This window comes from Otolemur garnettii, unplaced genomic scaffold (assembly GCF_000181295.1).
Source record: "Otolemur garnettii isolate 467f Iridium unplaced genomic scaffold, OtoGar3 scaffold00011, whole genome shotgun sequence".
Lineage (NCBI taxonomy): Eukaryota > Metazoa > Chordata > Mammalia > Primates > Galagidae > Otolemur > Otolemur garnettii.
The window spans coordinates 24,186,233-24,211,203 of NW_003852406.1; the positions used below are offsets into that span (position 1 = coordinate 24,186,233).

General features: G+C 36.0%; 1 protein-coding gene across 6 annotated transcripts in view; it reads right to left on the reverse strand.

The window, feature by feature from the left end:
• Nucleotides 1-24,971, reverse strand: part of MYO9A (myosin IXA) — a 205,117-nt gene that overhangs the window by 108,901 nt on the left and 71,245 nt on the right. For all 6 annotated transcript variants that reach the window (XM_023510048.1, XM_023510049.1, XM_023510052.1 and 3 more), the window contains one exon: nucleotides 8,143-8,218. In XM_023510048.1, the coding sequence (XP_023365816.1) occupies nucleotides 8,143-8,218 (76 nt within the window). The remainder of the gene's footprint in view (nucleotides 1-8,142; nucleotides 8,219-24,971) is intronic.

Consider the following 24,971-nt stretch of genomic DNA (forward strand, 5'->3'; position numbering starts at 1 on the left):
GAACTAGCAATTCTACAACTAAGTATGTATCCTTGATGTTTAGTTATAAGTGAACCAGAAAACTGTATGAGTATGTTTAAAGGAGCATCATTTGGATATTTTTGTCTATTTTTTTTACAAATAGGACCCTAAATTTGTCATTATTAAAAGTCTGAATTTGTTTTGTTTTGTTTTGTTTTTGAGACAGAGCCTCAAGCTGTCCCCCTGGGTAGAGTGCTGTGGCATCACAGCTCACAGCAATCTCCAACTCCTGGGCTCAAGCAAGTCTCCTGCCTCTGCTTCCCAAGCAGCTAGGACCATAGGCACCCACCACAACGCCTGGCTGTTTTTTGGTTGCAGCTGTCATTGTTGTTTGGCAGGCCCAGGCTGGATTCGAATCTGGCACCTTAGGTGTATGTAGCTGGTGCCTTAGCCACTTGAGCCACAGGCGCCGAGCCAAAAGTCTGAATTTTAAGCAGATTCTTAGACTGATGGTTCATATCCATCAGCTCATTCAACTTTAACACCTGTATTATTTTCAGTAACTTTTCCAGAACTACTACCTTCACCATGAAGCACCAAGAGTTTTCTCAACTCAAACTTGGGCTTCTTTGGCATTTTTGCTTTTCTAAAAGGATATCAAGGAGAAGACAGATTGGCAAACCTTTTCTATGTCTATTCCAATGTTGTCTGAAATCAACTTATTGATTACTTCACTCAAGTCATTTGTCCTAAACACTCTGATCATGATTTCCATCATCATCTTCTAGATTTGGTGAACCTGTTGGTGCTGGACATAAGATGTCTCCGTATCTGATTGTTGCATTTTTTAGTTAAACCGACACAGAACAGATGAAGCAAATAACCATCGGTCGTCTTGACATCAACATGCATTTTAATCATAGTCTGCCACTTTTCAACCACCGAACATAATTTGTCACAGGTAAGATCCATGCCATAGACGTTAGTCAGGCAGTTTTTGCCGTGAACACCTTCAGTAATCAGCTTGAATTTTCTAAATGCAACTTCATCATTCTACAGATCAGCAAGACTCACTTTAAACACATGACCCTTGAGGCCATCGGATGCAATTTTGGTTCCTTGAGAATTGGTGACCAGTGTTTTTCCAGTATTTCTTATTTTGAGCATAGCAAGTACCTTCACATCATCTCAATCTTTCTTAGGAAATGGATCAACCACTTTCTTCTTGGCTCCTTTTTTGCTGTCTTTTGTAAAATATTTGTTTTTGCCAACCATGGTGGTGCTGCTCAGAGAGCCAAAAGCACAAAGTACTATTTATAACAGTAAAAAGACTGATAACCACCCAAATACCCACTGACATGTGAATGTTCAAATCACTTGTGGCATATGAGTGCCAAGTTATTTTTTATCATGGTATAATATGCATAAAATTTACCATTTTAATAATTAAGTTTGTAATTCAGTGGCATTAAGTAAACTCACACTGTTGTACAAACCTCTCCATCATCTATCTCCAGAACTTTTTCACCATCTCATACCGAACCTCTGTACTCATTAAGCAACAAACATCCTAGTTCCCACTAAAACCATGCAATTTGTTCTGCACCATTCTTTTCATTTTATGGTAGAATGTATACAACTTTATAAAGTCTTTTTTTTTTTTTTGTCGCCCTTGGTAGAGTGCCATGGCGTCATAGCTCCCAGCAACCTCTAACTCTTGGGCTCAAGCAATTCTCTGCTGGCCTCAACTGCCCAAGTAGCTGGGACTATAGGCACCCACCACAATGCCCAGCTATTTTTAGAGGTAGGGTCTTGCTCTGTCTCAGGCTGGTCTCAAACCTATGAGCTCAGGCAATCCACTCGCCTCGGCCTCCCAGAGTGTTGGGATTAGAGGCATGAGTCACTGCACCCAGCCCCATTTTAACTTTTTCAAATGTTTGATTCCATAGCATTAAGCACATTTATACTGTTATGAAACCATCAAAACAACTGCTGGAACTTTTCCCATCTGAATCTCTGTATCAATTAAATAATTCCTCATTCTTCCCTAATGTCATATAATTTAATATAGCAACTAAACAGAAAACTACAAGCAACAAGGTGAATGAAACTTAGATGTATATTGTTGAAGGAAAAGAAAATCACAGAAGACAATATACTAGTATTAGTATTTCTGTAAAATAAAAAACTAGAAAAGCTAAATAATTTATTGCTTATAAAAACATATTTATTATAAAACTATCTGTTTAAGAAAGGGAATTATAAAACTAAAATTCTGGATAGCAGTTATATCCAGAAGAAGGCAAATGGTAAGAAAGTAACATGAACGTGGCTGCAACAGTATTAGTATTCTTCTAGTTCTGAACTTGGGTGGAAGGTTCATTTTGTTAATATATTTATTAATGTATATCTATGTTTTCTATATTTTTCCTGTATCCAAAACTATGTTAATGGGAGATTCTCATTAAAGGTCTACTTTGGACACTACTTATACACCATGGCAAATCATCTTACTCTCAGCTCTTATTCTAGCATGGCTGCCGCAAACAGTGCTGTTACTATTAATACTTCCATTACACTTTGTCTAGTTTCAAACTGGGGCCTTTGCAAGCTTCAGCTCAGTATTTATGTACGCATAATCATGTGAAGCAGGTAATCCTTGGGGTGATGGATAAATCCTCCTTTCTTCCCCAATGTAGATGGTTCTGAGACACAATTCATAAGGGTTCTCAGTTGGTCCCACAGGGTGGAGCAACCAGTACTCAACTCAGTTATTCATTCTTGCACAGGTATTCCAATCTTTTCTTTTCTTTACTTTTCTTTTCTTTCTTTTTTGAGATAGAGCCTCAAGCTGTCACCCTGGGTAGAGTGCTGTGGCATAACAGCTCACAGGAACCTCCAACTCCTGGGCTTAAGCGATTCTCTTGCTTCCACCTCCCAAGTAGCTGGGACTACAGGTGCCCGCCACAACACCCAGCTATTTTTTGGTTGCAGTTGTCATTGTTGTTTGGCGGGCCTGGGCTGGATTCGAACCCACTGGCTCAGGTATATGTGGCTGGCACCTTAGCTGCTTGAGCCACAGGCACTGAGCCTAATCTTGCCATTTTTATTCCCATATCCCTCTCTCCTGATCCCTAGGATCACATTCTTAAATAAATTACATTCCTAAACTAGAACTACTTGATCTCTGCTTAAGGGAAACCCGTCTTGAGCTTCCCTAGCACATTAAACTCAATTTCAGCTCTCAGCTAAAATACCCCTACAAAGATAAGTTAAAAAGTTACAAACTCATCAGGACAAAGAATAGGAAAGAAGACTGCAAGCAACAGGCAATGCAAGTTTAAAAGTGAATGGAATGTAATAAAAGATTTAGTATGCCAGAACTACAAAGAAACAAGCTAAAAGGATATAGACCAGCGATTTTCAACCAGTGTGCCATAAGAGGATCTTAGTTAGCTATGCCACAAAAATTTTACAGATCATTGATTAAATTACTTTCAAAAGAAGTTCAAAGCACAGTAAGCATATTCTTTATTTTTTTATCAACATAGTTTAAATATGCCACAGAAGTTGAACTATAGGTTCAAGTGTGCCATGAGATTTAAAAAGCTGAAAAACATTGGAAGTTACCAACTAAATGGCAACATCCTCAACCAATCATAAAACAAATTGCTACCCCAGATAATACATTAGTATATCTGTGTACCCAATGATTTACTCTATCTCTGTCCATGAATGCCTCTCAGGAACCTCAACCTAACACATCCAAGAATAACTTACATTCCCTCTTCAAAACTATTGTTCCTCTTATATTTCCTATCTAAACACTAAACCAGAAACTTAGAACTCCCTTTCTCTCATCTAATATAGTCTACAATTTTTATACAGATTCTCTTATTTTCTTTAAAATATGTTCGCAACAATATATGCCCACCTTTACTACCCACTCGAAGGCTTGCCAGAACTACTAGTCTCCCAATATCCATTCTAGTGCCTCTGCAAATTATTCACCACAAAGCAACAAGAGATTCTTCTGAAATACGGATCAGTCCCCTGCTTAAAAGGCATTACATAATTTCTCATTATTCTTAAGATAAAGTCCAAGCTCTCTGACATGGCTAACAGTCTACCTGATCTAGCCCACGGATACTTTTCTCTCTAGAATCACTTCTCAACATTTCTTTCTTAACACACATACTCTTAATTTCTTCATAAGTGGCATGCCTCTTTTTTCGTCAGAAATTCATACAGGGATCATCCTCCTCTTGAGAGGGCTTACTTATCCTCCTTCTCAGATCTAACAGTTTAAAAGATCTTTTCTCTATAAAGTCTTTTTGATACATCTGGCCCCACATCCAATTCTCAAAACAGCATCAAAATCAAAAATTAAACAGTCCTATGTGTTGCTATAGTATCCTATATGTCTTTATAAGGTAGATGTAATAAGTGACATGATTGAAGTACGAATTTTTCAATTTCTACCACATGGCCTTGCAATAAGTATTTGCTAAATAAACATGATCTACCAGAACTATAAATTGTATTTGTCTTTGATTATCATTTTATTTTTCTCTTGAGAATAATTTGATCATCAGGAATGAATGTAACATGCAAATAATTGAAGTCATTAATTTTTTAAATGAAACAAAAGGACATAAGGATGTTAAAAATGGACAAACAACATTTAGGATAACAGGTACACTGAAATGGCCATATATTTAATGTTTTAAATTTATATTAAAGTATTAATATCATTTCATAATTCTTATAACCTATTACAATATAAACTTCTAATCACATATACCCATTTACTGTTTCTTTTTAGAGAAAAGGTGTCATCATGTTCCCCAGGCTAGTCACAAATTCCTGGCCTCAAGGGATCTGCCCACCATGGCTTCCCAAGTAGCTGTTACTATAAGCATTAAGCCACAACCCTCAGGTAATTATGAAAACATTTTTATAATTTAGAGATGGGGGTCTCACTCTGTTGCCCAGGCTTGTCTTGAAGTCCTGGCCTTTGCAATCTTCCTGCCTCAGTCTCCCAAAGTTCTGGGATTACAGGCAAGAGTCACCACACCTAGCCATCTACTTATGTTATATTCAAGTTCTATATTTTTCCCAGAAGATATGTTAACCAAAATGCATACTTAGACAAAAGAAATGATAGCTAACTGTAACATACAAGAAATCACTCCAACCTATTTTATGTACATTGAATCATACTGGTTTCTACTTATTTTTATAAATCATGTGAAATATATTCATTTCTAAAACTACTATAGTAATAAATTATTTCACTATAATCCTTCAAACAAAAAGATATTTATCTCTGTTCTCCTTACTGGATATTATAATACAATGTCTCAGGTGGCATGCATTCACTTACCCAGATCAGTAGGAAAAATTTAAATAGAAATAATGTTTTAAGACCAGCGGTTCTCAACCTTCCTAATACCGTGATGTATTTTCATTGTTACAAAGGGGTCATGACCCACAGGTTAAGAACCACTGCTTTAGACAGTGAGTTTATGTGTATTAAAAATAGAAATCAGTACCTACAATATACTGCATAGACAATTCTTAAAAAATTCTATTGCACAGACCTTTCTCAGTCTTAAACATGTGGCTAACAATATAGTACAAAGACTAGAAGAATGATCCCCATAACTTCAATGCCCTAGGATTAGCATGCTAGTATGACAGACACTATTTAATTATAAGATCAACTACATTTCTACAATACACAAAACTCATTATGTATTTACTGACAATAAATTCTGATATACCCCTGTCTCCTCCTAGACAAGTTTGCAAAGGCATTTTCTTCCAATATGAGTTAGTATATTTTTTATTCTTCACACATTCCACTCTATAACTAACAACTCAATTACATGAGCTTCTTCCACCTAGAAATAAAGGCATCATTGGCTACTGATACAGTCTTCTTAGGAATGTCATATAAGGGTCTGTTCAGAAGATGCTATAGTCTATTTACCATTTCTGCTTCATGATATGTGTAAATTCTGTACTCTTTCTTGAATTGTATTTTGATACAAAGATGTTTATTTCCAGTTTATAACCTTTTAATAAAAATCAGCTGTCCTCTCAAGTTTAATGAAAAGTTTTACCTCTTACTTATGTAATGCTTATACCAGCTAAAAACACTTTCACTCTTTTTATGTTATTGCTTTAATATAGCCTATATCAAATACTCAATCTTAGGCCTAGATCACCACTAAACTGGACATTTCATTCTTTTTTTTTTTTTAACTCACTCTAAACTTTTATTTTAGACTCTCATTAATTTTATAGAATTCTTCATTTACCTCATTAATCCTACCAGTTTACTAAGGGGTCTTTTTTATTTAAAAAAAAAAAAAGATAACAGTTTTTACCATTTTACAATAATTAGTGTAAAGGCACTAACTGACTAGTTGCAAAATATCTTTTTCATAGAGTACTTATTTCTTGACCACTTGTAAATAGTGGTGAAAGCCACTGCATAATATACATATAACAAAGGTTTTTCATGCATTTTCATAAAGTAATCACCTACATCCCTACAAAATCCAGCTTATAACTTTGGGAAGGGGAAAAAAACAGTCCTTATACTTTAAGAAACTGCTACAAAAGAAAATGAAGAAACAAAAAATCTGAGTTTTACTGACCTTATATAATTCTTTAAGAGCCACTTATGATGAAAATTCTTAAGGGAAGACCCAAAAGCCTCCACTTAGTTGCTAAAAGCTAGTACTTTCTTTTTTTTGAGACGGAGCCTCAAGCTATCCTCCCTGGGTAGAGTGCCATGGCATCACGCTCACAGCAACCTCCAACTCCTGGGCTCAAGCAAGTCTCCTGCCTCAGCCTCCCAAGTAGCTGGGACCACAGGCGCCCGCCACAACACCCGGCCATTTTTTGGTTGCAGCCATCATTGTTGTTCGGCGGCCCGGGCTGGGGACTCTAACCCGCCACCTTAGGTGCATGTGGCTGGCGCCTTAGCCGCTTGAGCCACAGGCGCCGAGCCTAAAAGCTAGTACTTTCACAGTTGATTTAATTTTACAAATATTATTCTGTCATCTCCCTTTTCTTTAGCATTTTCTCAAAAATAAATCTAAAAAAAAAAAAATCACTGATGCAGACTGAGCATGGTGCTTCACACTTATAATCCAAGCACTTTGGAAGGCTGAGGTGGGAGGACTGCTTGAGGTCCAGAATTCCAGACTAGCCTGGGAAACATAACATGAACTCATCTGTACAAAAAAATTTAAAAATTAGCCGAGTATGTGGCACCCATCTATAGCCTCAGATACCTGGGAAGCTGAGGCAGGAGGATCCCCTGAGCCTAGAAATTTAAGTGACAGTGAGCCACTGCACTCTTGCCACCAGGAAGACAGAACAAGATTCTGCTGGAGGAGGAGGAAGAGGAAGAGGAAGAAGGAGGAAGAAAGAAGAATAAAGAAGAGCAAAGAAGAAGAAAAAGAAGGGCAAAAAATAAATGATCAATTAATTTTAGTCTTTATTTTAAAAACAGATCATCTTAATTATCAGGGTATTATGAAGCTCAATTCCTTTGATGTTTAAAATGTAGAGAGCACACTCTAGAAACTAAACAATGCTCTTTTGTTCATATTAATTACAACCTTTATTAAATGGTAAAATGAAGAACAGAGAAACTTTATCAACTCAGAAAATTATTTACATTTGCTGTCAAATTGTGCTTAAGAATTATTCATTGAAAATGGTAAAAAGTAAACTTTACCAACTTTAGTAAATCAGACTTACCAAAAAAGGATACTGGATGGTTTGATGTAAATTGAACTACTCAATTATTACTTGCCAGTAAGATTACTCCACAAAAAGAAGCAGAATAACCCTTAAATTTTGTGAAATTCATAAAAAGCAACAAAGGTGTTAACAATTAAAACATATAAGTTCGTTTAAATTATTCTGAAGAAACTTTTTAAAAACTGTATAGCCATTTTACCAAAGCAATCGTAGACAAAGTTTTGTTAACTCTAACTTATTAACTTGCTATTATAAAGGTTTTAAGAAATGAAATACAAACCAAGCCTGACTATCTTCATACTTTTAAGGTCACAAAAATGTTATCACAAAAACATTAATGAGAATGCTAGTTACTTCTTCTATACTTCCTTGAAAACATAAACCAAACACACTTACTGTTGGTTTTTTTCATTTAGAGTATTCATGCCCTGGAGATCAGAAAGAGGTGTTCTAGGATTTTTCCGAGTTATACCTAGCAAAAAAAAAAAAGAAAAAAAAGAAGAAAACCAGAAATTTTCAAATCAATGCTAAGAAAAACAAAACATGAAATAATTTTTCTAAAGATAAATGAAATTAATGTACTTTAATAGTTAAGTATTTGCTAAATCTATCAGAAAATCTAAGTAATAAACTGAACCAAGTCCCATAACTGTCACTTACAAAACTGACTTAGTCAACAATGACCCCAATTAGGAAATATCCAAGGAATAACAAGGATAACTGGTCTGAAGGTCTACAAGTATACAAGTTCATTTTTCATTTTGTTATAAATGTTTAATATGTCCCTTCCCTATCATTTTTCATTAATAAATATACTGGTTACATGGATTACAGGTCTTAGACATCAGTTAGTATTACAGATAAATATGCTAAGATTCAAGGAAGACACATTGCTTCCTTAAAAATTACTAATATTTTTAAAATATAATTTTCTTCAAATTATATAAACATTTAAATGATATAAGGAGAAAGTTATCAATTTCCATAACATACACATATATATATATATATAAACATTTAATGTAGGTAAGATACATTGGCAATGAAGAAGCAAAAGTATCTTTATTCAAGATGACATAATGTTGTACATAGAAAATCCTAAGGAATCCAAAAAAAACTATTAAGACTAATAAATGGGTTCAGTGAAATCTTAGACAAATCAATATTCAAAAACATATGGCATTTCTATAAAATAACAATATTCTAAAAATGAAATTAAGAAAACAATTCCATTGATAAAACAATCTTACAGAAATAAATGTTAGCCAAAAAGCCAACTACACTAAAAACCACAAATCATTAAAAAAAGATATAGAAGATTCAATTTAAATGGAATGCTACCCATGTTTATGAACTGCAAAACAATGTTGTTAAAACAGCAATGCTCTCCAAATTGATCTACAGGTCAAAGCCATCTCTATTAACATCCCAGTTACTGCAGAAATGAACAAGCTAATCCCAACATCATATGTAAATTCAAAGGACCCAGGATAGCAAAAACAATCTTGCAAAGAAAAACAAAGTTGGAGGCTTCACACTTCCTGATTTCAAAATTTACCAAAAAGATGTAGTACTGACACAGTATGGTAGTGGCATAAAGACAGAAAAATAAGAAATGGAACACAGGGCGGCACCTGTGGCTCAGTGAGTAGGGCACTGGCCCCATATACCAAGGGTGGCAGGTTCAAACCCGGCCCCAGCCAAACCGCAACAAAAAATAGCCAGACGTTGTGGTGGACACCTGTAGTCCCAGCTACTCGGGAGGCTGAGGCAGGAGAATTGCCTAAGCCCAGGAGTTGGAGGTTGCTGTGAGCTGTGACTCGACAGCACTCTACCAAGGGCAATAAAGTGAGACTCTGTCTCTAAAAGAAACAAAAACCAAGAAACAGAACACAACTGAAAGTCAAGAAATAAACCCTTGCATTTGTGATAAACTGATTTTTTTATAAGAGTGCTGAGACAATTCTGCGGGAAAAGAACAAACATTCAACAAATGGTGCTATAAAAACTATATATCCACATGTAAAAGAATAAAGTTCAATCAAAGACATAAACATAAGAGCTAATGCTATGAAACTCCTTAAAACCTAAGAGCAAATCTTCCAGACATTAGATTAGGCAACAGTAACTTAAGATACAATACCAAAAGTACATGCAACCAAAGAAGAAATGGATAAACTGCACATCATCAAAACTGAAAACGTGCTTCAAAAGACACTATTTCAGAAAGTGAAAACATAACTCAGAGAATGGTAGAAATTATTTCTAAATCATATGTCTGATAAGGAATTTATATCCAGAATGTAGTAAGAACGCTTACAAATCAATAATAGTAAGATAATAACTCAATAAAAAGTGCACAGAGAATCTGAATAGTTATTTCTCCAAAGAAGACAAACAAATGACTCAGAAGAACAAGAAAAATGGCAAACATCATTAGTCCTCAGAGAATTACAAATCAAATCTACTAAATGTCACTTCCTACTCACTAGGATTGCTATAACAGAAAACACAGATAATAACTGTTGTCAAGGACCTGGAGAAATCAAAGCCTTCATACACAGCTGAATGTAAAATGATATAGTCATTTGGAAAACATTCCAGTTCATAAAAAAAATTAAACATATAATTACCATACAACCCAGCAATTCCATTTCTAAGTATATATATGCAAGAAAACTGACGATACGTGACCACACAAACACTGGTATTGGGAATATAATATGGCCTATGACCAACAAAACAGTACTTTGAACAACTTTATTCTATATATCTGAATTCATGTTTTAGTTCTATCTGTTCAATTCCTACTCCAAGGACACCAATTATTCCTATGATGGATTATCGCTGTCATAATCATCTCATGCTTCACCTCAATATAATTAAATGTTCAGCTATGTTACCTCTATTTCTTGAGCTCATAGAGGTATTGTTTTATGTTGCTTTGTTTTTTGAGACAGGGTCTCACTCCGTTGCCAGGTTAGAGTGCAGTGGCATCATCATAGCTCACTGCAACCTCAAGCTTTTGGGCTCAAGCAATCCTCCTGGCTCAGCCTACCGAGCAGCTGGTACTATAGGTGCAAACCACTATGCCTGGCTAATTTTTCTATTTTTTTTTGTAGAGATGAGTTCTTGTCCTTACTCAGGCTAGTCTTGAACTCCTGGCCTCCAAAGGTGCTAGAATTATAGGCATGAGCCACCACACAGCCAGGTGTTTTTCTGCTCTACTTGTTTTCATTAGCTCAAAATCTATTTTCAATATCTGATATTTTACAGTCTTGAATTTGTGCAATTGCTTCATTAGATTTATATTCTTCAATTCTTCTTTATAGTAAAATACTCACAGGAAATTTTCTTCTCTCTTTTGGAGTTATCTCCTCTACAAATAAAATAGAGTAATTCTACTTGGAGTATTATTTGACTTCCTTATTCCCCTCTAGGCAATGATTTTTACATCAATTATTAAATACTTTAAATATAAATGAGGCACAAGAAATAATATGCTAACCACTTGTAACTGATCACTCAAATTAAAAAATGAAACCCTGTGCCACTGCCTTCCCTGATCTCATTCCAAAATTATCAGATCCCAAGATCTTACACTTGTTGGAACAAAAAAGAACTTTAAAATAGCTATCATCGTTTTGGTAGGTCTTAGAAGAGAAAATGGTCTTAAGTTAACAGTAAATCTCAGAAGAGAAATATAAACTGTAAAAAGGAACAAAATGGATATTCTGGAACAGAAAAATAAAAATTTCTAAAATGTAAAATCCAGTATAGGGGTTTAAGAGGAGATTAAATTTCATATGGTAAAATACACATACCTACGTTTTAAGTACATAGTTGGATACATTTTGACAAATGTATTCATTACATAACCACCACCAAAAGAAAATACAGAACATTTCCATTATCCCCATCAACATTGTCCTTTCCTGGACGATCCCCTAAACTTACTCCCAGGACAAGGCAACCACGGATCTGCTGCTTATATAAACCAGTTTCTATTATCTAGAACAGTGGTTCTCAACCTTTCTAATGCCGTGACCCTTTAATACAGTGCTTCATGTTATAGTGACCCCCAACCATTAAAATTATTTTTGTTGCTACTTCATAACTGTAATTTTGCCACTGTTATGAATCGTAATGTAAATATCTGATATGCAAGATGGTCTTAGGCGACCCCTGTGAAAGGGTTGTTCAACGCCCGTTGAGAACCACTGATCTAGAATTTGATATAAATAGAACAAAACATTATGCCCTCTTCTGTGTAAGGATTTACTCAGCATAACATTTTAAAGATTCAATATGTTTTCAAATTCTCTCAGGTAAATACCTGGGAGATTCTGATAGAATACTGAAATTCATATAACATATGAAAAAATATATTGTTACAAAAACAACAAACTGTTTTCCAAAATAATTGTACCATTTGAAAATGATAAAGCCAAAAAACTGTATTAGAGTTCCAGTTCTTTCAAATCTTTACCATCAGTATTGTCAACTTCTTACATTTTACCCATTATAGGGTGTTAATGTGACCTCACTGCAATTATAATCTTCATTTCCTTAATGAAGGTGAACATCTTTCATGAGCCTATGGACCATACATATGTCTTATTCTGTGAAAGTGTATTTCAAATCTTTTGCTCATGTTAAAACAAACCTATTTAATCTTATTAGCCTAGGAATTCTTTCTATATCTTGTTTTTAAAGTCCATTGCCAGGTATCAATATTACAAACTATTAATAATACTCCTTATTAGCCTGTGGTAAACCTTTTATTTTTTTAATAATACCATTATCATTTGAAAGAGGTTTTCAATTTGCAAACTCCAATTTACCATTTTTTTCTTTTATATTAATGCTGTTATATGCATTAAAATCTGTGCCTGTTCCAAGACTGCAATAAGTTTTTTCCTCAGGTTTTCTTCTACAAATTTAATAGTTTGGGTCCTTTCTAAGAGCTGTATGACATATTTCAAATTCACTTATATGTATAATATAAGGTTCAAAGTTATCTTATAACATTTCCAGTTGATCTAGTGCCAACTGTTTGCAAGACTGTACTTTAACCTCATGGAATTATCCCAGTGGCCTTAGTAGAAAATCAACTAATCTTGTATCTTGGATCTATTTCTGTACTTTCCATTTGGTTCACTGATCTTTAAACCTTTACACCAGCAGTTCTCAACCTGTGGGTCGTGACCCCTTTGGGGGTCTCCTGCATATCAGATATTTACATTATGATTCATAACAGTAGCAAAATTACAGTTATGAAGTAGCAACGAAAATAATTTTATGGTTAGGGGTCACCACAGCATGAGGAATTATATTAAAGGGTCACAGCATTAGGAAGATTGAGAACCACTGCTTTACACCAAGAGAACAATGTCATTTTAACTATTTTAGTCACAAAACCATATACTGTTAAGTGCTCCAGGTTTATTCTTTACCAAAACTGTTTTGGTCATTCTAGGTGTTCTCTATTTCTTTTAAATTTTAGAATCAGCTTGTGAATTTCTACCCCAAAATATGCTATTATATTCACTGTACTGCATTCAATCTACAGATCCATTTGAGGGAAAATGGACATCTCAGAAGTACAAAAACACATCTTTCTTCTTCATTATAGTCTTCCATTCCTCTTAGCAATATACAAGTCTTATAAATGTTCATTAAATTTGTTCTTAAGTATTCCATGCGTGTGTGTATATTGTATTTGGAATCCACTGCAAATTACTCCAAAACCAAGCCCTTTAAAACAATAGTTATCATCTCATCCTTACTAGAGGAATAAGAAAGAATTTAAGAGCAGTGTGGCTGGATGATTATAACTAGGATTATCACCAAAGGTTGTATTCGAGCTGTCAGCCAAGACTGTAGTCATCTCAAAACTGACACTAAGCTCAAAAATTTGCTCATAGTAAATGAAGTTAAAGAAATCATTCATAGTCAGTGACAAGCCTCAGTTTGTCGCTGCCTGTTGGCTAAAGGCTTTACTGGGATTCCCAGTAGGGCTTTTCACAAGCGGCAGTTCACTTCTATGAAACAGTGATCCAAGAGAGAGCTAGCAAATAAAGAAGTAGGCAAGATGGAAACTGCAGCCTTTTACAACACTCTTAAAAGGGACATAGCTTGTGTTGTCCCTTAAAAGGGACAACTGCTTGTGTTTTACATGACATAAACCAACTCTTGTAAAATGTGGGCGAGAATTCTATAAAGTGAGGATACCTAGAAGGCTGGTTGCCACAGATGACTGAGAATGGAATTTGTAAATTTAATTTTCCAAGTGTTCATTGCTAGATTGTTAGAGTTTAATTTTGTATATTTTTCTAGTGACCTGTGAAAATGTGAAATCCACTTTTTAGTTCTAAGAACATTTTTTAGATCCCTTAACACTTCCTACATTATTACCATGCTACTTCTTCCTTTTCAATCCATGTAATAGGAAAGAATACCCATTTAATAGGATGTTGAATCTGAATGTCAAAAAAGCGGATGTTTTTGCCTTGTTCTCAATGTTAGGGGAAAAGCATTCAATCTTTCACTATTAAGTATGAAGTTTGCTGTGGAATTTTCATGACTATTCTTTATAAAGCCAAGGAAACTGCTCTCCTAGGCTGCTGTATGTTTTAAAATAGGAATGAGTGTAGTATTGTGATAAACTCTTTTTTCTCCATCTACTGAGATGATTGTATGATTTTTCTTTTATAGATGATGAACATGGTAAGTTAATTGATATGACTGTCAAATCAACTTTTCATTCCTAGAATATATTCACATGCTATCTTCATGTATTATCCTTCAATATACTACTTACTTCACCTACCTCTTATTTTGTTATGAATTTTTATATCCAGCCTTATTAAGTTACCCTGGTCTATAGTTTTCTCATAATGGTTTTATCTGGTCTGTAGCAGAATTAACACTAACCTTAACATACAATTTGGATAGTATTCTTTGCTCCTTTACTTTTTAAAGCTCGAGGAAGACTCGTAAAATTTTCCTTTCTTTGACATTTCTTTGATAAAATTCATTATTGAACCTATCTGGACCTGAGCCTTGTGTTTCTGTGTAGGCATTCGCTTATGAATTCAGTATTATTAACAGATATAGGACCATTCAGGTTTTCTATTTTTTTCTTGGGACAATTTTGGTAACTATTGACATTTAAGAAACTTCTCTATTTCATAGAATTTGTTGCATAACTGGCATATTGTTTATAGTCTCCCCCTAAAACTTTTGATGTATGTAACATATATAACTATGTCCATTCTTTCATTCCAGATAATAACTTTGCATCTTCTCTCATTTTTCTTAATCACAATGCCTACAATTACACTATCCAAAACAGTAGCCTCTAGTTATATGTGGCTATATAAATTTAAATTCATTGAACAAAACGAAAATTTCAGTTGTGCCAAATACATTTCAGGTACTTAACAGCCACATATGGTTTGTGGCTACAGTATTGGACAAGGTAGTTGGAGAACATTTCCATCATTAGAAATGTTCTATTGCACAGGGTTGAGCTAAACAATTTTATTGCTTTTTTATTTTCTACTTTTTTCATTGCTTTTTTATTTTCTACTTTTTTCATTGCTTTTTTTAAAACACCAGTTTTTGGTTTCATGATACTTTCTATTATTAGTCTCCTTTCTATCTCCCAACTTTATCTACTTCCTTCTACTTATTTTGGGTCTGATATGCTTTTATTTCCTGGCTTCTTAAGGTAGAAGCTTAAACCATTGATTAACCTTACTTTTTTCCAAATTTAAAGCTACAAGTCTTCTTCTAAGTATTTCTAAGTATTCCCCTCCACCCCGACTCCCCGCTTATTGTTTTCCTTTGAGATAGGGTCTTGCTCTGTCACCCAGGCTAGAGCACAGTGGCATCATCATAGCTCACAGTAACCTCAAACGTCCAGGCTCAGGTTATCCTCCTGCTCTAGCCACCTCAATAGCTGGGACTAAAAACATGCACTACCACACCTGGCTAATTCTTATACTTTTTGTAGAGACATGCTTAGGCTACTCTCAAACTCCTGTCCTCAAGCAATCCTCCTGCCCTGGCCTCCCAAGGTGCTACGATTATAGGCATAAGCCACTGTGCCTGGTCCTAAGCACTTTTTTAGTTGCATTCTACAAATTGTAACATATTGTATTTCCTTTATCAGTAAGATCAAAATACTTGTAAGGTACTCTTATAAAATTTTCTTTAGGCTGGGTGCGGTGGCTCACCCTATAATCCTAGCACTCTGGGAGGCTGAAGTGGATAGAATGCTTGAGCTTAGGAGTTCGAGACCAGCCTGAACAAGAGTGAGCCCCCACATCTAAAAAAAATAGCTGGGCATTGTGGCGCATGCCTTTAAGTCCCAGCTCCTTGGGAAGCTGAGGTGAGAGGATTGCTCGACCCCAAGAATTTGAGATTGCTGTGAGCTATGACACCACGGCAAAGTAAGACTTGTCTCAAAGAATAAAAAAAAAGTTTTCCTTGACTCAAAAGTTATTTATTCCATTTGCTTTCCAAATTTGAGTTATCAGATATCTTTCTGATATTGATTTCCACTTTAATTCCATTCTGGCCACAAAATACATTTTAAATTTTCAATCATGTGTTGTTACCATACTGATGCCTGAGGTCAAGAACATTAAAGTAGGAGCTATGAAGTAAGCCCACGCAGCCCTTCTCCAAAATTGCTGATCCTTTATCTTGGCCATAAAGATCAGATTCTCAATTATCTGAAGACTGAAGTGAAGGCCAAAAGTACGAGTTCAAATTGATATGAGATTGTTCTATACTACCCTCCTTTCCCTGCTTTTCCTGACATCTAATTCCTTCTTATTTCCAGGGCTCCTGATGTTTCCAGAAGTGAGAATGCTATCTCCTCCCCATATTTCTTCCCATTCCTCTAATTTCCTTCCTGTCAAAATGCAGAGAACAGCCATTTGAAATAAGGCAGTAGCACTAGAAAAGAAATTAAGAAAGAATGTTGTCTGATTAGTCTTGTTGATAAGGACAAAGAAAATACGTGTATTCATTTACATCTTTAGACATACTATTTCTAAATTTCTTCATTCCTTCCAATAATTTCATGGATCAGCAAACTAGAGTCCATTGCCTAAATCAAATCCACTTCTGGTTTTTATATGACCTACAAACTAAGAATGTATTATACACTTTTAAATAACTGGGGGAGAGAACATTTCTAATGAAAATACTGGATAATACTGGATGAAATTTAAATCAGTGTCTATAACAAAGTTTTACTGGAACACAGCCACACTCATTTATGTATCATATACGGCTCCATTCACGGAAGACTTGAGTGGGTCCAATAAAAAGGATATGGCCCACAGAACTTAAAATATTTACCACTTGCCCTTTGCAGAAAAAATGTGCCAACTCCTGCTACAGAGATAAGTTATCATCCCAAAATAATTTCCCTTTAGCCTGAAGAAATTCCATTATAATTTTTCACACAGTACATATTATGGTGACAAATTCTCTCAGATACTGTTTATCTGAAAATGTCTTCATTTCACCTTTATTTTTTAAAGAGCCTTCTGCTAAACGATAATTTGGATACCGTGGATAATATATTGTAGTAGTACTGGATACTGCTAAGTTCTTCTCAAGATTGTTAATTGTTCTGGCAGTTAACTTGAATAGACCAAAAGGACAATATACAGGAATTCTAACTAAAAGTTGTTGTTGCTTTTGGGGATTTTTCAGCATTTAAACATGGATTTTTTTTTTCCAGAACAGTGTAACTTTTGACTTTATTTTTTCTTAGTTTTCTTTCTTATTGTTTCAGATTCATTGAGGGTACAAAGAATTAGGTTACAATGATTGCATTCGTTAGATAAAGTCCCTCTTATAATTGTGTCCCACCCCTAAGAGGTGTGCCATGCACCATGACCTCTCATCTCCCTCACTTCTCCCCTCTCCCCACTTACTCATTTCCCTACTCCCCCCACCTCCCGTATTAACTCATGTACTGCCTTCATATTAGTATTGAGTACAATGGATTCTTGCTTCTCCATTCTTGTGATGCTTTACTAAGAATGTGATCCACCTCCATTCAGGTTAATACAAAAGATGTAAAGTCTCCATCCTTTTTAGTGCCTGAATAGTATTTCATGGTATATACCACAGCTTGTTCATCCATTCCTGGGTTGGTGGGCATTTAGGCTGTTTCCACATTTTGGCAATTGTAAATTGAGCTGTGATAAACAATCTAGTGCAAATGTCCTTATGATAAAAGGGTTTTTTTTTGTTTTCTTCTGGGTAGAGACCTAGTAATGGGAGTGCAGGATCAAATGGGAGGTCTAATTTGAGTTGAGGATTCTCCATACTTCCTTCCCAAAAGGTTGTATTAGTTTGCAGTCCTACCAACAACGTAAAAAGTGTTCCCTTCTCTCCACATCCACACCAGCACCAGCAGCTTTGAGAGTTTGTGATGGGGGCAATTCTTACTGGGGTTAGGTGATGCCTCAGGGTAGGTTTGATTTGCATTTCTCTGATGATTAGGGACAATAAGCATTTTTTTCATACATTTGTTAGCCATTTATCTGTTTTCTTTAGAGAAGGTTATATTCATCTCTCTTGCCCAGTGATATATGGGATTATTGGATCATTTTTTTTTTTTAGACAGGAGCCTCCAGCTGTCCCCCTAGGTAGAGTGCTGTGGGATCACAGCTCACAGCAACCTCCAACTCCTGGGCTAAAACGAGTCTCCTGCCTCAGCCTCCTGAGTAGCTGGGACCACAGGTGCCAGCCACAATGCCTGGCTATTTTTTGGTTGCAGCCATCATTGTTGTTTGGCGGGCCGGGGCTGGATTCGAACCCGCCACCTTGGGTGTACATGGCTGGCACCTTAGCCACTTGATCCACAGGCACCGAGCCTATTAGGTCTTCTTTTGTTGATTAATTTGAGTTCTCTATAGATACTAGTTATAAAGTTTTTGTCTGATTCATAACATGCAAATATCTTTTCTCATTCTGAAGTTTGTCTGTTTGCTTTGGTTGTTATTTTCTTAACTGTATAGAAGCTTTTCAGTTTAATTAAGTCCCATTTGTTTACAGTTGTTGTTGTTGTTGCAATTGCCACAGAAGTCTTCATAAAATCTTTCCCAGGCGGATATAAGTATTGTCCCCCACACAAAGTTCTTTGAGGACTTTTATTGTTTCATGCCTTAGATTTAAATCTTTTATTAATCTTGAATCAATTTTTGTTAAGTGGTGAGAGGTGTGGGTCCAATTTCAGTCTTTTACATGTGATTATTCAGTTCTCCCAGCACCATTTATTGAATAGAGACTCTTTTCCCCACTGTATGTTCTTGTTTAGTTTATCAAAGTTCAGGTGGCTGTAAGAGGTTAGTTTCATCTCATGGTTCTCTATTCAGCTCCAAATTTCAATATCTATATTTTTGTGCCAATACCATGCTGTTCTGATCACGATGGCCTTGTAGCATAGCTGAACGTCCAGTAGGGTGATACCCCCAGCTTTGTTTTTATTACTAAGAATTGCCTTAGCTATATGGGGTTTCTTCTACTTCCATACAAAATAAAGAATTATTTCTTCCAGTTCTTCAAAGTATGATGATGGTAGTTTATTAGGGACTGCATTGAATCAGTAGATTGTTTTGAGAAGTACAGACATTTTCACATTGTTGGCTCTTCCCAGCCATAAGCATGGTATGTTTTTACATTTGTTAATATCTCCTATTTCTATTCTTAGTATTTCATAATTTTTTTTGTAGAGGTCCTTTACCTCTTTCGTTATATATATTCTAGGTATTTCTTTTCTTTTCTTTTTGAAGCCACTGTGAAGGGAATTGTGTCCTTTATTAGCTTCTCAGCTTGGCTGCTACTGGCATTTACAAAGTCTACTTATTTGTGGACATTGATTTTATATCCAAAGACATTGTTGTATTTTTTTTATCACTTCCAAGAGTCCTATTAATTGAGTCTTTGGGTTTCTCTAAGTATAAGATCATATCATCAGCAAAGAATGAGTGTGTAACCACCTCTGCACCCATGTGGAGTTCTGATCACACTGGCTAGAACATCCAGCACTATGGTGAATAGTAGTGGCGATAAAGAACAACCTTGTCTGGTTCCAGTTCTAAGTGGAAAAGATTTCAGTTTTACTCCATTCAGCATAATATTAGCTGTGAGTTTGTCAAAGATGGCTTCAATCAGATTAAGAAATGTGCCCCCTATGCCTAAATTTTTAAGTGTTCTAATTAGAAAAGGATGTTGAATTTTATCAAATACTTTTTCTGCATCTATTCAGAGGATCAAATGGTCTTTGTTTTTGCTTCTGTTGATATGGTGAACTACATTTTATGAACTTGCATATGTTAAACAAGCCCTGCATGCCTGGGATGAAATCTACTTGATCATGATGAATGACTTTTGTAACGCGTAGCTGTAATCAATTGGCTAGGATTTTATTGAGAATTTTTGCATCTATATTCATTAGTGAAATTGGTCTCAAATTTTCCCTTGTAGTGGGGTCTTTTTCTGGTTTTGGTATCAGAGGGAGTTTGCTTCATAAAATGTGTTGGGGAAGAGTCCTTCCTTCTCAATTTTTTGGAATAATTTCTGCAGTATTGGTATAAACTCTTCTTTGAACCTTGCATAGAATTCTGATATGAAGCCATCTGGACCAGAGCTTTTTTTTATTGTTTCTTTGATCTCTGTACTTGAAATTGGTCTGTTCAAAAGATCTCTTTCTTCTTGATTAAGTCTAGGGAGAGGGTGTGATTCCAGGTATTGATACCTTTCCTCCACATTGTTAAATTTCTGGGCACAGACTTTCTTATAGTACTCAGAGATGATTTCTTGTATCTCTGTGGCATCTGTTGTTACTTCTCATTTATTGTTTCTGATTGAGGTTATCAGAGACTTTACTTTTCTGTTTCTAGTTAATCTGGTGAAAGGTTTATTAATTTTATTTATTTTTTCGAAAAACCAACTTTTTGTTTTGTTAATTTTCTGGATGATTCTTTTGTTTTCAATTTCCTTAATCTCTGATTTAATTTTGGTTATTTCTTTCTTCTATTGGGTTTGGGATTAGATTGTTCTTCTTTATCCAATTCCACAAGATAGTTCAAGAGTTTCTTGATGTGCTCACTTTCTGCTTTTTGAATATAGACATCTAATGCAATAAATTTCCCTCTTAAGACTACTTTTGCTATATCCCATAGGTTTTGTTAACATGTGTCTTCACTGTTGTTATGTTTGAGCAATTTAACGATTTTCTCTTTTATCTCTTCCTGAACCCAACTATCATTCAGCAAAAGGTTGTTTAATTTCCAAGTTGAGTTATACCTTTACTGCTTTGTGGTCTGAGAAGATACAATGTATAATTTATATTATTTCAATATTGCTTAGGTTTGATTTGTATCCTAGTTTGTGGTTGATTTTAGAGTATGTACCATAGGTTGACGAGAAAAATGTATATTCGTTAGCTTTGGAATGGTGTGTTCTGTGTATGTCTATTTATCCCATTTGTTCTAAGGTCACATTTAAGTCCTTTGTATCTTTGTTTAGTTTCTGTTTAGAGACAGTATATGGATGGCTTGTGCTTTTTTATCTAATCAGTGTGTTCTGTGTATGTCTATTTATCCCATTTGTTCTAAGGTCACATTTAAGTCCTTTGTATCTTTGTTTAGTTTCTGTTTAGAGACAGTATATGGATGGCTTGTGCTTTTTTATCTAATCAGCTAGCCTGTGCCTCTTCAGTGGTTAATTTAGTCCATTGACATTTATTGAGATAATTTACTCCATTGATATTTATTGAGAAAATTGTGTGGTAGAGCTCTATTAATCTTATTTGTGAAAGTCCACTGTGTAGTTTTATCCTTTGCACCATTGTGGAAGCTAAGTTTTAACCTTTAGCTTTTGGGTGTTTACTCTGCTGGCGGTCCACTGTGGTGGTCGGTACTGAGAATAAGTCTAAGTATTTCTATTTCCTGTAGAGTTTGTCTTGTTGTGGTGAATGTCCTCAGTGCTTGTATATCCTCAAACAATTTTACTTCTCCATTAATTTTGAAGCTTAGTTTAGCAGGATACAGAATTCTGGGCTGAAAATTGTTTTAAGAATGTTGAATGTGGGGCTGGGTGCAGTGGCTCACATGTATAATTCTAACATTCTGAGAGGCCGAAGTGGGTGGGTTGCTTGAGTTCACAATTTCAAGAACAGCCTGAGTTAGAGGGAGACCCCTATCTCTGAAAAACATAAAAAATAGCCAGGCATTGTGGCAGGCATGGGTAGTCCTAGCTATTTGGGAGGCTGAGGCAAGAGGATCTCTTGAGCCCAAGAGTTTGAGGTTTCTGTGAGCTATGATACCACGGCACTCCACCAAAGGCAACAAAGTGAGACACTTGTCTTAAGAAAAAAAAATGTTGAAGGTGGATGACCATGCTCTTCTGGCTTCAAAGGTTTCAGTTGAAAAGTCTGTCATCCAAATGGCTCTGCCTCTTTATATCAATTGGTGTTTACTCCTGGATGTTTGTAGAACTTTTCTTTCATCTTAACTTTGGACAGGTTCATTACACTGTGTCTTGGAGAAGCTCTTAGTTGAGATGACCCAGGGTTTGATTATCTGTCTGAAAGGAATGTGTTGGAGTCTTTAGTAAAACTTGAGAAGTTTTCATTTATGATAATCTCCAGTCAGGCTTCCATTCCTTTGGGACAATCTTCTTCCCTTTTAGGAACCCCTATTATTTGTATATATGAACACTTTATGGAGTCTCATAGTTCTCTAAGCATCTGTTCTGCTTTCTCTCTCTTCTTTTCTACCTGAGTTAACTCAAAAACTTTATCCTCTAGTGCTGAGGTTCTTTCTTCTCCATGGTCTAACCTATTTTTGATACTTTCTACTGCATCTTTACATTCCCTGATTGTCTCTTTCATTTCCTTAAGTTCTGCCATATCCTTTCTATAATCTACGTATCTCTCATCCAACTTTTAGTTCTGTCTTTCCATTTTCTTGTCGAGCCCTTTTTTTTTTTTTTTGAGAAAGTGTCTCACTTTGTCACCCTCAGTAGAGTATCATGGCATCATAGCTCACAGCAACCTCAAACTCTTGGGCCCAAGAGAATTTCTTGCCCTAACCTCCCAATTAGCTGCCACTATACCTGGATGTTTTTGGATATGGGGTCTCTCTATACCTGGATACTTTGGATATAGGGTCTCACTCTTGCTCAGGCTAGTCTCGAACCAGTGAGCTCAGGCAATCCACCCACCTGAGCCTCCGAGAGTGCTGGGATTACAGGCATGAGCCACTGCACCTGGCTTCTCATTCATTACTTTTATTGTCTTTATCATCCATAGTTTAAATTCCCTTTCTGTCAAGTCCATTAATTCTTTATAGGTAGAGTCTTCTGCAGTAGCAGCCTCATGGTTCCTGGGTGGAGGTCCTCTGTTTTGGTTTTTCATGTTGCCTCAATTTTTCTATTGATTCCTCCTTGTGTTCTTTCTTCTTGTTCACCTCCTTGTTCTCCTTTTTCCTTCTCACTGTCTCCTTTGTTTCAATAGAAGTCCTTGCTCTTGATGACAGTATGTTGCAATATGTCACCAGGACACCAAGTGCACTTTTATTTTTTTTTTTTAGGAGCTAGCACAGCCAGCAACCTCAGTGGTCCTTATTCCAAACTTAGTTGCCTTCAGTTATTGCCTGATTATTTCCTCAGCATTCAGACCCTGCTTGGTTGGGATTTTAAAAGCTTATAAGAATCCTTCAGGGACAGTTCTCACAATGCCTCTGGACTCCAGTTCCCATGGGGTACGGGAATCCCTCAGCCTACCCCAAGGGTGGAATTCTGATCCCAGCAAGCAGAATTAAGATGACAGTGCTTTAGGCCCCTGCTAAGACCTTCTCATGACCTTCTCACAATGGCAGCCCCCTGGCTGCAGAGACCTTCCCAGTATGGCTGCCTTGCCAGCCACCAAACCAATGGCAAATCCACTCCAAATTGCATATTGTTCTAGGCCACCCACTCTTCCAAGCTTTCCACTCAATGCATAGCTTCCCCCCAACAACTGTTTAAGGCTTCCTCTTGTCCTAGGCCTCTGTGGGGGGCCAGTCAATCCCAGCCAGTCATAATCACTTGCCTAATACATCAGATTTCCACCACTGCAGATCATATGCCATATCCAGCTTACTACCTCCTCACTGTGCTCCCTGAGCTATGACGTTAGGTTAAGGTCCCCATGCCAGGTATGGCTGAATTCTCTCTTTCCCTAGCTGTTCTAAGAAAGCTCAGCCTAATGATCCCTCTGACACTCCATCTTGCTCCACCCCCTCTAATCATGGCTTTTTGATATACCTTTTGGTCTCCATTAATTTTACTGAGAAGTCAGGTGTTAACCATATCATTTTTTCCCTGTATTTAATGTGCCATATTTTTTTCCTGGCTGCTTTCAAGATTTTTTCTTTGCTTTTGACATTTAGCAGTTTGCCTATAATTTCCCAAGGTATTGTTTTGTTTTGTAAAATTCTCCTTGGAGGTCACAGATCTTGAATCTGTAAGCTAGTGTCTTTTTAACTATATATGGAAAGTTTTCTGCCATTATTTCTTTAAGTAATTTTCTACCCCTTTCTCTTTCATTTCCTATGGGACTTCAATTAAGGCAGAAAAATTTTAGCTTTCTCCCACCTAACTCATGTATAGGCAAAAAACTTGGTCAAAAAAGCAACAAATTTGCAAATTGAACCTATGCAATTATGTCTTTCAAAGATTGTCACCTATTTGGTTTCTACTACTTTTCTGACCCTTGTCATTCCAAGCCCCACCCACCCCATTCTCACAGCAGTCAGCAAGAAATGTGGACAGAGTTCTTACTCTAAATTTGAATTTTATTCTTGTAGCTGATCTCGTAGTTACAGGATATTCCTCCTATATTCCCAGTCACTCTAACAGTTTTCAGTTTTGTCCTGTAACATCTTAACACAGTATGGCTATGGTTGTCATCTCTGGATCTATGGGAGCTATAGAGCCCCTTGTAGACAGAGCTACAAACTCAATTCATATACATTACTTACTTTAAAGAATAAACTCTACTCTATTTTCTGCCTACTTTTGGTCTTTTCTCAGTACTTTCAAATAATTATTTTTAAACTTTTTCCAGATTTTATCATTGTTACTTACAGAAGGTTCATTCACCTCATCAATTCACCATTACCTAAAGTTGGCATTTCCATGAC